The sequence below is a fragment of the Globicephala melas genome, chromosome 5 (assembly GCF_963455315.2).
Source record: "Globicephala melas chromosome 5, mGloMel1.2, whole genome shotgun sequence".
Lineage (NCBI taxonomy): Eukaryota > Metazoa > Chordata > Mammalia > Artiodactyla > Delphinidae > Globicephala > Globicephala melas.
In genome coordinates, this window is record NC_083318.1 from 93,737,191 (window position 1) to 93,753,281 (window position 16,091).

Sequence of the window (16,091 nt, forward strand, 5' to 3'; positions counted from 1 at the left end):
GAAAAGCTGCTCGACATCACTAATTAGTAGAGAAATGCAAATCAAAACTACAATGAGGTATCACCTCATTGTAGAATGGGCATCATCAGAAAATCTACAAACAACAAATGCTGGAGAGGGTGTGGAGAAAAGGGAACCCTCTTACACTGTTGGTGGGAATGTAAATTGATAAAGCCACTATAGAGAACAGTATGGAGGGTCCTTAAAACACTAAAACTGGAAATACCATATGATCCAGCAGTCCCATTCCTGGGCATATACCCTGAGAAAACCATAATTCAAGAAGAGTCATGTACCACAATGTTCATTGCAGCTCTATTTACAAGAGCCAGGATATGGAAGCAACCAAAGTGTCCATTGACAGGTGAATGGATAAAGAAGATGTGGTACATATATACAATGGAATATTACTCAGCCATAAAAGGAAACAAAATTGAGTTATTTATAGTGAGTGGATGGACTTAGAGTCTGTCATACAAAGTGAAGTAAGTCAGATAGAGAAAAACAAATATCGTATATTAACACATATATGTGGAATCTAGAAAAATGTTACAGATGAACCAGTTTGCAAAGCAGAAATAGAGACAGAGATGTAGAGAACAAACGTATGGACACCAAGGGGGGAAAGGTGGGTGGGGGTGGGATGAATTGGAAGATTAGGATTGACATATATACACTAGTATGTATAAAATAGATAACTAATAAGAACCTGGTGTATAAAATTTCCTCTAAACTGAAAAAAAAAAAAAGAAAGAAAAGTCATTCTCAGCATTTAAAAGAAGACTCAAAATCTTATAATAAAATAGAGAAAAAGGTCATTATTCATGTCAGAGAAAGAAACAGATAATATTTACCTATAATATCTATGTATATTTACTAAGGGGTGTGTGTGTATGTGGTATACAGTAACTATTCTATTTAAATAAGACTCAATAAATAAACAAATAAAGAAGACCCACTTAAGCACACACCCACCACACAGCATCAATTAGAGTGTACATATAAGAACACCATGTGAACCTTTATTAATTCCAATTAATATAATTATATAATTAATTATATAAATAATATAAAAATATAATTAATATAATTCCAGTGAACTTTTAAGTCACTGGAGTAGGAAATCAATTAATCTCATCAGTTATATCAGGTTATTCTTACCTTTAACAGAATCAGGTGAATGAACAGGCTTGGTGGATCTATACTGTGGTGTGGAACCTATAGAATCTTCAGCCGAACTAGTTAGGGATGAGTGAATTGAAGACTTCTTAGGAGAAGAATGGAATGAATGAGAAGCTGAATTTTTCGCAGATGGACTTCCTAAAATTTTACAAGAACAAAAACAAAAGGACAGAATTACTTAAAAATAATATGCTGCATCTCTCAAAAAAATCAAACTCTCATGAGACTATGTTCCCAATCATGGGGCTGGGGTGTGTTCTGATAAAACCCCAAGGCTTTCGGTTGGAACAGAAAAGGGCTACATCATAGGAATAAGGAACTGGACCTGCCCTTGGGGATCCTGAGGTCCATCTTCAAATCATCTTAATTCCTGATTGGATTAAATTGATCTGGGATTGCTGGTGTCCCTGGCTGTGTACCAGAAGCAAGCATGAATGCTCTCTGGAGGAAGGTGATCATATTCTAAGTCTGAAACCATCTGTACAATTTTTCACATATGTCTGTCATACAATAAAAATAACCAGGCATATGAGGAGACAAAATAACATGGCAGAAAACCAAGAGAAAAAAAATACAGGTAATAGATATAGACCCACAAGGTCTGGATAATGGAGGCGCAGACTACCACATATTCAACAGCATTACTCCAAACCCCAAACAAGTTCTTCTTATATAAAGAAAATCATACCTAGGTATATCAATAAAAACTGCAAAAAACAAACAAATAAACAAAAAACCCAGAAAAAACCCAAAGACAAAAACAGTCTTAAAGCTGCCAGAAGGGCAAAAATGGCAGATTACATTTAAATGAGCAACATTTAAATTTAGAGCTGACTTCTTAGTAGAGACACTGGAAGCCAGAAAACAGTGGAATATTTTCAAAGTGAAGGAAAAATGTTAACCTAGATTCTATATTCAGCAAAAATGTTCCTCAGAAATGGGGACAAAATAAAGACAAGTTCAGGAAAACAGAAACTGGGAGAATACATTAAAGGGAACATTAATGGCATAAGTAAAATGATAGCAGATAGAAAGTAAAGTGTGAATATGTGGGTGTATCTAAATGAATTTTAACTGTACAACACAATGCATATGATCCATTATGGTATTTACCTTTACCTTTACATGTGACAACAACTGCATGACAGTTGGAAGGAAAGTGAATGGAGTTAACATGTTCTCAGGTACTCACAAATTATGAGAAAAGGTAAAGGCACTCACATATTAATCTAATAAAACAAGGATATATGTTGTATTCTCTTGGGTAAACATTGAAACAACAGTATAAACATATAAGTGAAGTAAAACCTGAAGGAATTAATTGTTCAATTTCAAATAAATGCTCTTTTCTTCAAAATATTAGTTCTTAAAGATTTCTCACAAGTTAAAGGTTTAAAAATTAAAATTTGCAATTATTTTATTTAAGAATATTATGTTTTTATTTTAGGTATACATAGATACTCTTCTACAAAAGACAAGAAAATATGGAAACTTACCTTCTTCTATCTATTTCACCTCACACCTCGATTTTCCCTATTTACATTATTACTGTCCAGATTTATAGCTACAGTTTGTTGAATAACCATCATTTTCACAGTATCATTCTTTCCCATTTACTTTGTTCTCTTCCATAAGAAGGCTGATAATGTGTCTGCTTATTTGCCTTCGCCTTCCAAATCTAACATATTCTGTATCATTATCTTTCATGTTTCTTAGGTTTAAAAATTCCTTTTCTGTAATTTTCTCTTGGGGTCCATCATGTCCCTGACTATGATTTTAGTCATGCATATCCTAATTTTTATTTTTCTAAGGCTTTCCTCTGTAATGTTATTATTTTTTCTTTTCCATATCTAGCCTGGGTTGTGCCATTTTGTTTTTCAACAGATTCTGTTATTTTCAATCTCTTCCTTGATCTGCTTGTTTTATAGAGAACATTTTGTCTTTGGAAAGTATATAGAGAACCATCTGTCTCATTTCTTTTTCTTTTCATCCATTCAGTAATTATTTATTGAGGACCTGCTATGTGCCAGGAAAGTTCTAGGTACTGGATATATCAGGGAACCAAACAACTAAAGACATATGCCCTTGTGCAGCTTTTGTCTAGCAGGAGGTGACACACAATCAACAACATAAATTAGTAAGTTACATAGTATAAAAAAATGCTAAGTGTAATTTAAAAAAAGAAAAAGATAAGGGGGACTGGGACTGTGGGAGGGTTATAATTTTTACATAAGGTGGTGAGAGTAGGTCTCACTGGGAAAGTGACATCTGAGCAAAGGCTTTAAAGGTGGTGAGGAGGCTAGCAGTGTGGAGGGAAGCATTGAAAGGGGAGCCACTGCAGGGTTTTAAGCAGGCTCCATTTCTGTGCTTTCATTAAAAACTCACCTGCAGATGGGAATGTGAAGCAACTAGGTGGATCTTCCAACTCTCCTGTGTGTAATGTGACTGGCTCTCTGGAAGCATAAGAATGGTCATGCAAACATTCCATTTCAAAACTCAGTGTTAAGATTTATTGACAGAAACAAGCTAATGAAGGCAAAAGTGATGGCTTAAAATATAAGCCCAGGGCTTCCCTGGTGGCGCAGTGGTTGAGAGTCCGCCTGCCGATGCAGGGGACACGGGTTCGTGCTCCGGTCCGGGAAGATCCCACATGCCGCGGAGCGGCTGCGCCCGTGAGCCATGGCTGCTGGGCCTGCGCTGTCCGGAGCCTGTGCTCCGCAACGGGAGATGCCACAACAGTGAGAGGCCTGCGTACCGGGAAAAAAAAAAAAAAAAAAAAAGCCCAAGATGGCAGCCATAACCCAAACCTGCAGAAGTCCTAAAATACCCTATGAGGGAGATCCAAAGTTGCATCACCTCTATGTATTCAGTGCCCATGAACATTTTGCAGAATGAAAAGGTAATAATATATAATCTTGGTTAGAAAATTCATTTTTGTGTAATAATAGCTATAAAACCCAATGTTTCTCTCATGGATTCTAAGAGATGCAATCTTAATGACTCACTTAAAAATTAAAAAACCAAAGGAAAAAAACACCTCTCTTAGCAATCAGTATCACTTTACAAAACTATCAGACCTATTTAAATCAGTAACTTGAACTAAGCTACATAGTTCTCTGTAGGATGGGTACCAGTTTGATAATATTATGACAGCAGCTCTGAAGGTGGTGCCCTTGCAAAGGGGGTTTGTGAGGTCAACACTATTTTTATTATAATACTAAGGTATTATTTTCTTTTTAACTCTCAGTCTCAAACAAGTGTATAGTGGAGTTTCCCAGAGGCTCCATGATATCTGATATCACAGCAGATAAATGCAGAGGCAGATATGAGAATACAGCTATCTTTCATTAAGCCATGCATTAAATTGATGATTTAATGATTTTTAACGATTAAGTCTCAATGACTTTTTTTGAAAAACATAGTTATTTTTCATAATAAAATATGTTATTATGGTAATATATAATGTACTTTGTTACTTTTAAGTGAATAAATATCAAAATGTTTTAATTTTTTAATGCTTAAAATTAAATTTTATTTTCCAATACTAAAAATGGAAATGGCCTATATAAACAAAAGCTCTTTGGAATCCTCAGTGATATTTGTGAGTGCAAAGGGATCCTAAGACCAAAAAGTTTGAGAATATTAGGAGAAAAGCCTTGGGAAGGAAGGTCATGGCTATATTGTGGCTAGTTTTAATTATCAGGGCAAGCAGTTTGTTCTTGCTGCAGTAGGCAATGGGGAGCCTTTGAAGGTTTGGGGGCTGGGAACATAGTCTGAGGTGTACTTCAGGCGATCAATCTGAAATTGATGCACAGAAGTGACTGGAACTTGCAAGAGATCAGAGATTTAAAACATCCACACGAAACACTGTAGAGCCCACCACAATGGTACACGCGAATGGTAAAATGGCCTAAAAAGTAGGATGTGGTAGGATGAACGACGGCTGACAAATATATCTGTGTCCAAATGCCAAGAACCTACGAATGTTACCTTATATGGCACAAGAGGCTTCGCAGATGTGATTATGTCAAGGATCTTGAGATGGGGAGATTATCCTGGATTATGTGGAGATATACCTACATTATCTAAATGCCATCACAAGTCTCTGTACGAAGAGGAAGGCAGGGGGAGATTTCACACAGAAGAGAGAAGGTGATGTGACAATCTCAGCAGAAAGACTGGAGGATGCATTGTCATAGGGTGTGAAGATGGAGAAAGGAGCCCCAAGGCAACGAGTGCGAAGAATGAGGCTCTAGAGGCCCAGGGCTCTAAAAAAGAAAGGTAAGGAAATGGATTAATCCCAAGGGCTTCTGCAAGGAGTGCAGCCCTGCCATCATCTTGATTGTTCAGGTACTCAGAGGCAGAACACAGGAGCAGTTACAAGCCTGAGCTCAGGAACCAGCTAGACCTGAGTTCAAGTCTGGATCCTCTACTTACAAGCTGTATGACTTGGCAAATTGCTTGGCAAGCTGAGTCTCCATTTCTAACCTATATACAGGGATAATAATGCCTATATCATAGATTCGATTAGACAGACTAAATGAGATGAGTCTAAAACACCCATACAATAGTAAAAATAAAAATATGCAGTAGATAGCTGCAGATATTATTAACAGGAACGATGTAATGTTACACACTCAGGTGAGAAGAAAATCAAAACTTCTTTCTTTTAGGCTATGAGAAAGCTGTATTTAGAAAGATTTAAGTCCACTGAATATTGATCAAACAGCAGGGACAGTAAGAAAGTATCTGTCTTAATTCATTCACTAAACAAATATTTCCTGAACAGCTACTATATGACAGGCAATAAGCTTGGTGCTGAAGATACAGTAATGAATAACACTTTCTTTGCCTAAATGGAATTTAAACACTAGAATTAATTTTCATATTCTTATGATATAAAGAGGGCTCTCATATCTCTATTTTTATAAGTGGTAAAAATAGAAAAGATAAAAGCTTTTTTCCAGGCAGTCAGTCAATAAATAGACCCTATGACTATAAGCAACGTGAGGACGGAGCCCATATCTGTCTTCCTCACTGTTACATCCTAAGGGCCTAGCACAGCGTGTGGCACATCATGGGCAGTTAACGCTCTTCTGAATTAATGAATGAACAGTAGTAAAGGGGACATTTTGCAAGTCAGGGGCTGGAGAGAGAGTTTCTTACCTGTGAAGAGTTTCACTTGATTCGCTGCCTTCAGTGCATTCCCTTAATGAGGTGTTGCTTCTGTTAGCAGAGGGTGGGAGAAGTTAAAGACTACGTGACGTAATTTTAACTTAGTGATCAAACAAAATTGTTCCTCTGGATACTGCTTTTAGACAAATGCAGATTCAAAAGAGTGAGACTGGGGCGCTGGCTCTTCCCAGTGGAGAGAACAGTATGGAGAAAAGCTTGAAGACAGAAGGAAATGAACCCCTTTTGGGAATCAGGAGTAGTCTGTCTTGGTTAGAGCACAATACAGGAGGAAAGCAGGGTGGTGACGAGTTAGGGAGGTTCTTCAGTGTCAGCCTGAGAACCATGTATTGAATGCAGCAGATCTGCAGGCAACGGCTTCTGTGTCTGACATGAGTAACAAATTAATATTAGCTTTTTTTCCTTTTTGGCTCAAGTCAGTTCTCAGAAGTTGTCTTTGTTTAGGGGTTATGGAATTCATTTCTTTATGATCCTTTTATGATTTCATTTAAACATTCAGCAATTCAATTATTAATAAAAACTAGAACTGTTTTCAGTAAGGTTCTTATAATCCTATATTGAGGTTGTTGTAACTTCCTTTCAGACTACCTTTCTCTCAAAAGTTATGTAAGCTATTGTAAATACATGTAAATGTAGAAAAAGTATTCCGATTGTGGAATGGCATACCATATAAATATCTTCATCTGGTTAAACAGCAGTAAAATGTAAAATAAGCAAAAAAAAAAAAAAAAATGGTGGGGCTTCCCTGGTGGCACAGCGGTTAAGAATCCGCCTGCCAATGCAGGGGACACAGGTTTGAGCCCTGGTCCGGGAAGATCCCACATGCCGCCGAGCAACTAAGCCCGTGTGCCACAACTACTGAGCCTGTGCTCTAGAACCCGCAAGCCACAACTACTGAGCCCACGCACCACAACCACTGAATCGCGGGCACCTAGAGCCCATGCTCCGAAACAAAGAAAAGCCACCACAATGAGAAGCCCGTGCAGCGCAACGAAGAGTAGCCCCCACTCACCGCAACTAGAGTAAGCCTGTGTGCAGCAACAAAGACCCAACGTAGCCAAAAATAAAATAAATAAAATAAGTAAATTTTTAAAAATGCCTATTGTCTCTTTGGCGGGGCTAATGACAGACTCTGGGAGGGCTCACACCAAGAAGTAGTTCCCAGAACTCCTGCTGCCAGTGTCCTTGTCCCCACCGTGAGCCACAGCCACCCCCTGGCTCTGCAGGAGGACCTCCAACTCTAGCAGCTGAACACACATGTCGACTGAAGAAAACTCACAACCTAAAAGTTGCGAGTTAAGCTGTACTCCGGGATCTTACTGAGGACTCCAGAACAAGCGGCAGCAGCTCAGATATCCTCGAGGAGCTTCTCTGAAGAGGATGTGCAAGAGCAGCTGTGGGCTATAACTGGGAAGAGTCATCTTTGCATTTTTCACTGTTGCTTTCTGTGTGGAGGAGAGGCTCTTGGTGCCCAGCCAGGCGTCAGGGCTGTGCCACGGAGGTGGGAGAGCCAAGTTCAGGACACTGGTCCACAAGAGACCTCCCAGCTCCATGTAATATCAAACAGCGAAAATCTCCCAGATATCTCCATCTCAACACCAACACCCAGCTCCACTCTGTGACCAGCAAGCTACAGTGCTGGACACCCTATGCCAAACAACTAGCAAGACAGGAACACAGCCCCACCCATTAGCAGAGAGGCTGCCTAAAATCATAATAAGGCCACAGACACCCCAAAACACACCACCAGACATGGACCTGCACACCAGAAAGACAAGATCCAGCCTCATCCACCAGAACACAGGCACCAGTCCTCTCCACCAGGAAGCCTACACAACCCACTGAACCAACCTTAGCCACTGGGGACAGACACCAAAAACAATGGAAACTAAGAATCTGCAGTCTGTGAAAAGGAGACCAAACACAGTAAGATAAGCAAAATGAGAAGACAGAGAACCACACAGCAGATGAAGGAGCAAGGCAGAAACCCACCAGACCTAACAAATGAAGAGGAAACAGGCAGTCTACCTGAAAAAGAATTCAGAATAATGATAGTAAAGATGATCCAAGATCTTGGAAATAGAATGGAGAATATACAAGAAACATTTAACAAGGACCTAGAAGAACTAAAGAGCAAACAAACAGTGATGAACAACACAATAAATGAAATTTAAAATTCTCTAGAAGGGATCAATAGCAGAATAACTGAGGCAGAAGAACGGATAAGTGACCTGGAAGATAAAATAGTGGAAATAACTACTGCAGAGTGGAATAGAGAAAAAAGAATGAAAAGAATTGAGGACAGTCTCACAGACCTCTGGGATGACATTAAACGCACCAACATTCGAATTATAGGGGTCCCAGAAGAAGAAGAGAAAAAGAAAGGGACTGAGAAAATATTTGAAGAGATTAGAGATAAAAACTTCCCTAATATGGGAAAGGAAATAGTTAATCAAGTCCAGGAAGCACAGAGAGTCCCATACAGGATAAACCCAAGGAGAAACACGCCAAGACACATATTAATCAAACTATCAAAAATTAAATACAAAGAACAAATATTAAAAGCAGCAAGGGAAAAACAACAAATAACACATAAGGGAATCCCCATGAGGTTAAGAGCTGATCTTTGAGCAGAAACTCTGCAAGCCAGAAGGGAGTGGCAGGACATATTTAAAGTGATGAAGGAGAAAAACCTACAGCCAAGATTACTCTACCCAGCAAGGATCTCATTCATATTTGATGGAGAAATTAAAAGCTTTACAGACACGCAAAAGCTAAGAGAATTCAACACCACCAAACCAGCTTTACAACAAATGCTAAAGGAACTTCTCTAGGCAGGAAACACAAGAGAAGGAAAAGACTTACAATAATAAACCCCAAACATTTAAGAAAATGGTAATAGGAACATACATATTGATAATTACCTTAAATATAAATGGATTAAATGCTCCAACCAAAAGACATAGACTGGCTGAATGGATACAAAAACAAGACCCGTTTATATGCTGTCTACAAGAGACCCACTTCAGACCTAGGGACACATACAGACTAAAAGTGAGGGGATGAAAAAAGATATTCCATGCAATTGGAAATCAAAAGAAAGCTGGAGTAGCAATTCTCGTATCAGACAAAACAGACTTTAAAACAAAGACTATTACAAGAGACAAAGAAGGACACTACATAATGATCAAGGGATCGATCCAAGAAGAAGATGTAACAATTGTAAATATTTATGCACCCAACATAGGAGCACCTCAATACATAAGGAAAATACTAAGAGCCAAAAAAGGGGAAATTGACAGTAACACAGTCATAGCAGGGGACTTTAACACCCCACTTTCACCAATGCACAGATCATCCAAAATGAAAATAAACAAGGAAACACAAGCTTTAAATGATACATTAAACAAGATGGACTTAATTGATATTTATAGGACATTCCATCCAAAAACAACAGAATACACATTCTTCTCAAGTGCTCATGGAACATTCTCCAGGATAGATCATATCTTGGGTCATAAATCAAGCCTTGGTAAATTTAAGAAAATTGAAATCGTATCAAGTATCTTTTCCAACCACAACGCTATGAGACTAGATATCAATTACAGGAAAAAGTCTGTAAGAAATACAAACATATGGAGGCTAAACAACACACTACTTAATAACCAAGCAATCACTGAGGAAATCAAAGAGGAAATCAAAAAATACCTAGAAACAAATGACAATGAAAACACAATGACCCAAAACCTGTGGGTTGCAGCAAAAGCAGTTCTAAGAGGGAAGTTTATAGCAATACAATCCTACCTTAAGAAACAAGAAACATCTCAAATAAACAACCTAACCTTACACCTAAAGCAATTAGAGAAAGAAGAACAAAAAAAAGCCCAAAGTTAGCAGAAGTATAAAGATCAGATCAGAAATAAATAAAAAAGAAATGAAGGAAACGATAGCAAAGATCAATAAAACTAAAAGCTGGTTTTTTGAGAAGATAAACAAAATTGATAAACCATTAGCCAGACTTATCAAGAAAAAAAGGGAGAAGACTCAAATCAACAGAATTAGAAATGAAAAAGGAGAAGTAACAACTGACACTGCAGAGATACAAAGGATAATAAGAGATTACTACAAGCAACTATATGCCAATAAAATGGACAACTGGAAGAAATGGACAAATTCTTAGAAATGCACAGCCTTCCGAGGCTGAGCCAGGAAGAATTAGAAAATATGAACAGACCAATCACAAGCACTGAAAATGAAACTGTGATTAAAAATCTTTCAACAAACAAAAGCCCAGGACCAGATGGCTTCACAGGCGAATTCTATCAAACATTTAGAGAAGAGCTAACACCTATCCTTCTCAAACTCTTCCAAAATATAGCAGAGGGAGGAACACTCCCAAACTCATTCTACGAGGCCACCATCACTCTGATACCTAAACCAGACAAAGATGTCACAAAGAAAGAAAACTACAGGCCAAGATCACTGATGAACATAGATACAAAAATTCTCAACAAAATACTAGCAAACAGAATCCAACAGCACATTAAAAGGATCATACACTATGATCAAGTGGGGTTTATCCCAGGAATGCAAGGATTCTTCAATATACGCAAATCAATCAACGTGATACACCATATTAACAAATTGAAGGAGAAAAACCACATGATCATCTCAATAGATGCAGAGAAAGCTTTTGATAAAATTCAACACCCATTTATGATAAAAACCCTCCATAAAGTAGGCATAGAGGGAACTTTCCTCAACATAATAAAGGCCATATATGACAAACCCACAGCCAACATTGTCCTCAAAGGTGAAAAACTAAAACCATTTCTACTAAGATCAGGAACAAGACAAGGTTGCTAACTCTCACCTCTATTATTCAACGTAGTTTTGGAAGTTTTAGCCACAGCAATCAGAGAAGAAAAAGAAATAAAAGGAATCCAAATTGGAAAAGAAGAAGTAAAGCTGTCACTGTTTGCAGATGATATGATACCATACATAGAGAATCCCGAATAGCCAAAGCAATCTTGAGAAAGAAAAACAGAGCTGGAGGAATCAGACTCCCTGACTTCAGACTATACTACAAAGCTACAGTAATCAAGACAGTATGGTACTGGCACAAAAACAGAAATAGAGATCAATGGAACAGGATACAAAGCCCAGAGACAAACCCATGCACATATGGTCACCTTATCTTTGATAAAGGAGGCAAGAATATACAGTGGAAAAAAGACAGCCTCTTCAATAAGTGGTGCTGGGAGAACTGGACAGATACATGTAAAGGAATGAAATTAGAACACTCCCTAACACCATACACAAAAATAAGCTGAAAATGGATTAAAGACCTAAATGTAAGGCCAGACACCATCAAACTCTTAGAGGAAAACATAGGCAGAACACTCTATGACATAAATCACAGCAAGATCCTTTTTGACCCACCTCCTACAGAAATGGAAATAAAAACACAAATAAACAAATGGGACCTAATGAAACTTAAAAGCTTTTGCACAGCCAAGGAAACCATAAACAAGACGAAAAGACAACCCTCAGAATGGGAGAACATATTTGCAAATGAAGCAACTGACAAAGGATTAATCTCCAAAACACACAGAAGACCTAAATAGACATTTCTCCAAAGAAGATATACAGATTGCCAACAAACACATGAAAGAATGCTCAACATCATTAATCATTAGAGAGATGCAAATCAAAACTACAATGAGATATCATCTCACACCAGTCAGAATGGCCATCATCAAAAAATCTACAAACAATAAATGCTGGAGAGGGTGTGGAGAAAAGGGAATCCTCTTGCACTGTTAGTGGGAATGTAAATTGATACAGTCACTATGGAGAACAGTATGGAGGTTCCTTAAAAAACTAAAAATAGAACTACCATACGACCCAGCAATCCCACTGCTGCGCATGTACCCTGAGAAAACCATAATTCAAGAAGAGTCACGTACCAAAATGTTCATTGCAGCTCTATTTACAATAGCCAGGACATGGAAGCAACCTAGGTGTCCATCAACAAATGAATGGATAAAGAAGATGTGGCACATATATACAATGGCATATTACTCAGCCATAAAAAGGAATGAAACTGAGTTATTTGTAGTGAGGTGGATGGACCTAGAGATGTCATACAGTGAAGTAAGTCGGAAAGAGAAAAACACATACCGTATGCTAACACTTATATATGGAATCTAAAAAAAAAAAAAAAAAAGAAAAAAGAAAAAAAAATGGTCAGAAGAACCTAGGGGCAAGACGGGAATAAAGATGCAGACTTACTAGAGAATGGACTTGAGGATATGGGGAGGGAGTAGGGTAAGCTGGGACAAAGTGAGGGAGTGGCATGGACATATATACACTACCAAACATAATATAGCTAGCTAGTGGGAAGCAGCTGCATAGCAGAGGGAGATCAGCTCAGTGCTTTGTGAACACCTAGAGGGGTGGGATAGGGAGGGTGGGAGGGAGGGAGGGAGATGCAAGAGGGAAGAGATATGGGGACATATGTATATGTATAACTGATTCACTTTGTTATAAAGCAGAAACTAACACACCATTGTAAAGCAATTATACTCTTATAAAGGTGTTTTAAAAAAATGCCTATTAAGTTAATTTCTAGAAAGTAAATTACTTTAGTACATTTCACCAAAATCCTTTTCGGTTTCAGTTAAACATTATCACAACTTTCCATCAATTCTCATGTGAACTGTCCAGACTTCCCAAATTACCTGGTCACATGTAAAATTCCTGGACAATTCATTAGATTCAGAATCTCAGATTCCTCTCACCTATGGCATATCTCTAATCTCAGCCTTGATTCAGTAATGCAATCTCTTATTCTATCATCTCTGTATAGATAAATGTAACTCTCAGTTAATTATACAAAGAATAATTTCTAGATTCCATGTATTTTTAAAATAATCAATTGCTCCTATGTATTTAACTCTTCTTTAAGGCACAACAGTAGAATTTAGGCCTCCAAGCAAATTTTGCAAAGTGCTACCCCTGGAATTTGTCAATTTAGAAATGTTTTTGTTCCTGAACCCTTAAACACTTGAGGCTGAGTTCTGGCTTTGGTGCCAAAGCCTAAAATGACAAGGTCATTTGTAGGATTACAGCAAATTAACATAAACTCTCTAACGGCAGGGGCTAAATATATTCATGTTGAATACAGTTCAATATAGTCAAGCCTATCATTAGTGGTTGAAGTGATGGAAGTTTGATCAGGGAAGTCATGGTAATCTTGTGGAATGATTAGTGCTGGAAGCCAGGGTCTCTAATGTTTACTTCTGACTTTGTCTCTTTGCCTCATAGGTGGAGGCAACTTAATCTGTCTAAATGTAATCATCTGTCAAATGAGCTTGATAATACTGCTCTGGCTTAGAAGGCATATTATAAAGTTATGACAAAAATGAAAGTGCTCTGCTCTTCACAACAGCCAAGACAACGGAAATAACCTAACTGTCCATCGACAGACGAATGGATAAAGAAGATGTGGTATATACATACAATGGAATACTACTCAGCCATAAAAAAGAACAAAATAATGCCATTTGTAGCAACATGGATGCAACTAGAGATTATCATACTAAGTGAAGCTAGTCAGAAAGAGAAAGACAAATACCATATGATATCACCTATATGTGGAATCTAACATATGACTCAAATCAATCTACCTATGAAACAGACAGAATCATGGACATATAGAGAACAGACTGGTGGTTGCCAAGGGGGAGGGAGTGTGGGGGAGGGATGGAGGGGGAGGTTGGGGTTAGCAGATGTAAGCTTTTATATACAGAATGGATAAACAACAAGGTCCTACTGTATAGCACAGAGAACTATATTCAATACCCCATGATAAACCATAATGGAAAGGAATATTAAAAAAAAAGAATGTATATATGTGTATAACTGAATCACTTTGCTATACAGCAGAAATTAACAACATTGTAAATCAACTACACTTCAATAAAAAAAACTGAGAAAAAATAAAATGCTTGAGAACATTTAAAAAAAATGAAAGTGTCCTGCACATATAAGTATTCTTGGATGGAGTGACAATAGAATGTTTCTAACATGTGACTCAGAGAATGCAATGTTATGCTAGGTAACTGGACTGTTATTAATATTTTACTACTACTATTAATAATATTATTAATAAAAAATAGACAAATCCAATTAATATTTTGCTACCTCAGGTTAATAAACACTAACTGAACATCTTAAGAAAATGGAGATTGTTTATATAAAAGTATTATGTCAGAAAGTATTATTTTGAGATATTTGCCATATAACCAGAAAACAAAATTACGATGGGTTATTATAATACTAACAACATATAATTAGTATTAAAATGCTAAGAATATAGTATATACCATATTAAAATGCTCTAAGCTGATTTAATAATAGCACACATTAAAAATTTAAAACACTTTTGAAAAGAGTATGAGGATCTCATTGATTTCTGCAGGTACGTGCAGGCAGTGGCTGGTGGACTGGTTGAATCCTTTTTTGGATCTGACTTTTATTAATTTAAGTCATTGCCTAGACTTAATGCCTAGAGAACCAAAGCTTTCCAATTAGCTTATACCTGGAGAGTTATGCAGTTCTCAGGGTTTGAGCTTTAGCTTCACCATGTGTGGTTGTAGGTAAGTCAACATTTTGGAACTTGTGTTTTTCTCATTTTTAAAATGGGATAAATAAATCCTGCTCTATCTTGTCTCAAACAGACAGTTGTTGTGACAATCAAATAAGATTATGAATGTGACATCTGTTGGGAACTATAAATTACTGTATGAATGTAACTTTGGGTAACACGTTGCCTTGACTAATTTCTGAGTAGGAAAACTACTGCTATTATTTTCTCTGATGTCAAGGTGTTTTACTTTTGCTAACTCATCCACTTTTGTTTTCCCTGGTAATGTCCAGATACCCCTCAAAGTTACTGAAACTTCAACCCCCCAGAAGTTGTCCCACATAGACACCGTGATCGCCACCCACTGATTAGAGAAGACTTCCCACTGTCAAGTACACTCAGTCTTACACAGCCACATAGGAGAACCCCAGAGATGGTGCTCTCCCGTCTTCCTCGCTCTTGCCCAGGCGCACGGGTGGCTCCTCGTTGATCACACTTCTCAACTCCTGGAGAAGCTGTTTCAAGTCCCTCGTTGGATCTTCCTTTGTATTAGGTTTCGTAGAGTGCTGAATTAAAACAATTTACAAGACAAGGACACTTTGTTTTATTCAGATTCAAATGCCATTTCCTACTATAAAATTAATTCAACTGGTAAACAGAAATTATGGAGGAGAAAGAAGAGGAAATAAAAAACCTGTAATCTTACTACTCAGGGATAATCAATAATATTCAATCAATAATCCACACAGTGCTATATCTAATCTATAAATGTGTGTATACCTATTTATACATATATGTAAACACAGGATCAAACTATACACATCTATTTTTAAATCCTTTTTTATTTTTTAACTTTAACAATGCGGTATGTACATCTTACCATGCCATTAAATATTTACAACTACATCCAGGCAAAATAATTCCAATACTTTTGTTAAGGGCTGAACTAATTTTATAAAGCTACAGAACTTTACAAGTAAGGAACTCTCTAGCGATGAGTCAATCTACCCCCAACACTTTACTGATGAGGAAAGAGACATCCAGTATTTTCAAACTGTGTTAGTTG

General features: G+C 37.4%; 1 protein-coding gene across 1 annotated transcript in view; it reads right to left on the reverse strand.

Annotated features, from left to right (window-relative positions):
• The window catches only part of CCDC158 (coiled-coil domain containing 158), a 97,479-nt gene that overhangs the window by 8,133 nt on the left and 73,255 nt on the right, over window positions 1-16,091 (reverse strand). The window contains exons 18-22 of the mRNA XM_030878081.2: window positions 15,434-15,591; window positions 13,179-13,238; window positions 6,349-6,408; window positions 3,568-3,635; window positions 1,162-1,320 (exon numbers count right to left, since the gene is read on the reverse strand). Of these exons, the coding sequence (XP_030733941.2) occupies window positions 1,162-1,320; window positions 3,568-3,635; window positions 6,349-6,408; window positions 13,179-13,238; window positions 15,434-15,591 (505 nt within the window). The remainder of the gene's footprint in view (window positions 1-1,161; window positions 1,321-3,567; window positions 3,636-6,348; window positions 6,409-13,178; window positions 13,239-15,433; window positions 15,592-16,091) is intronic.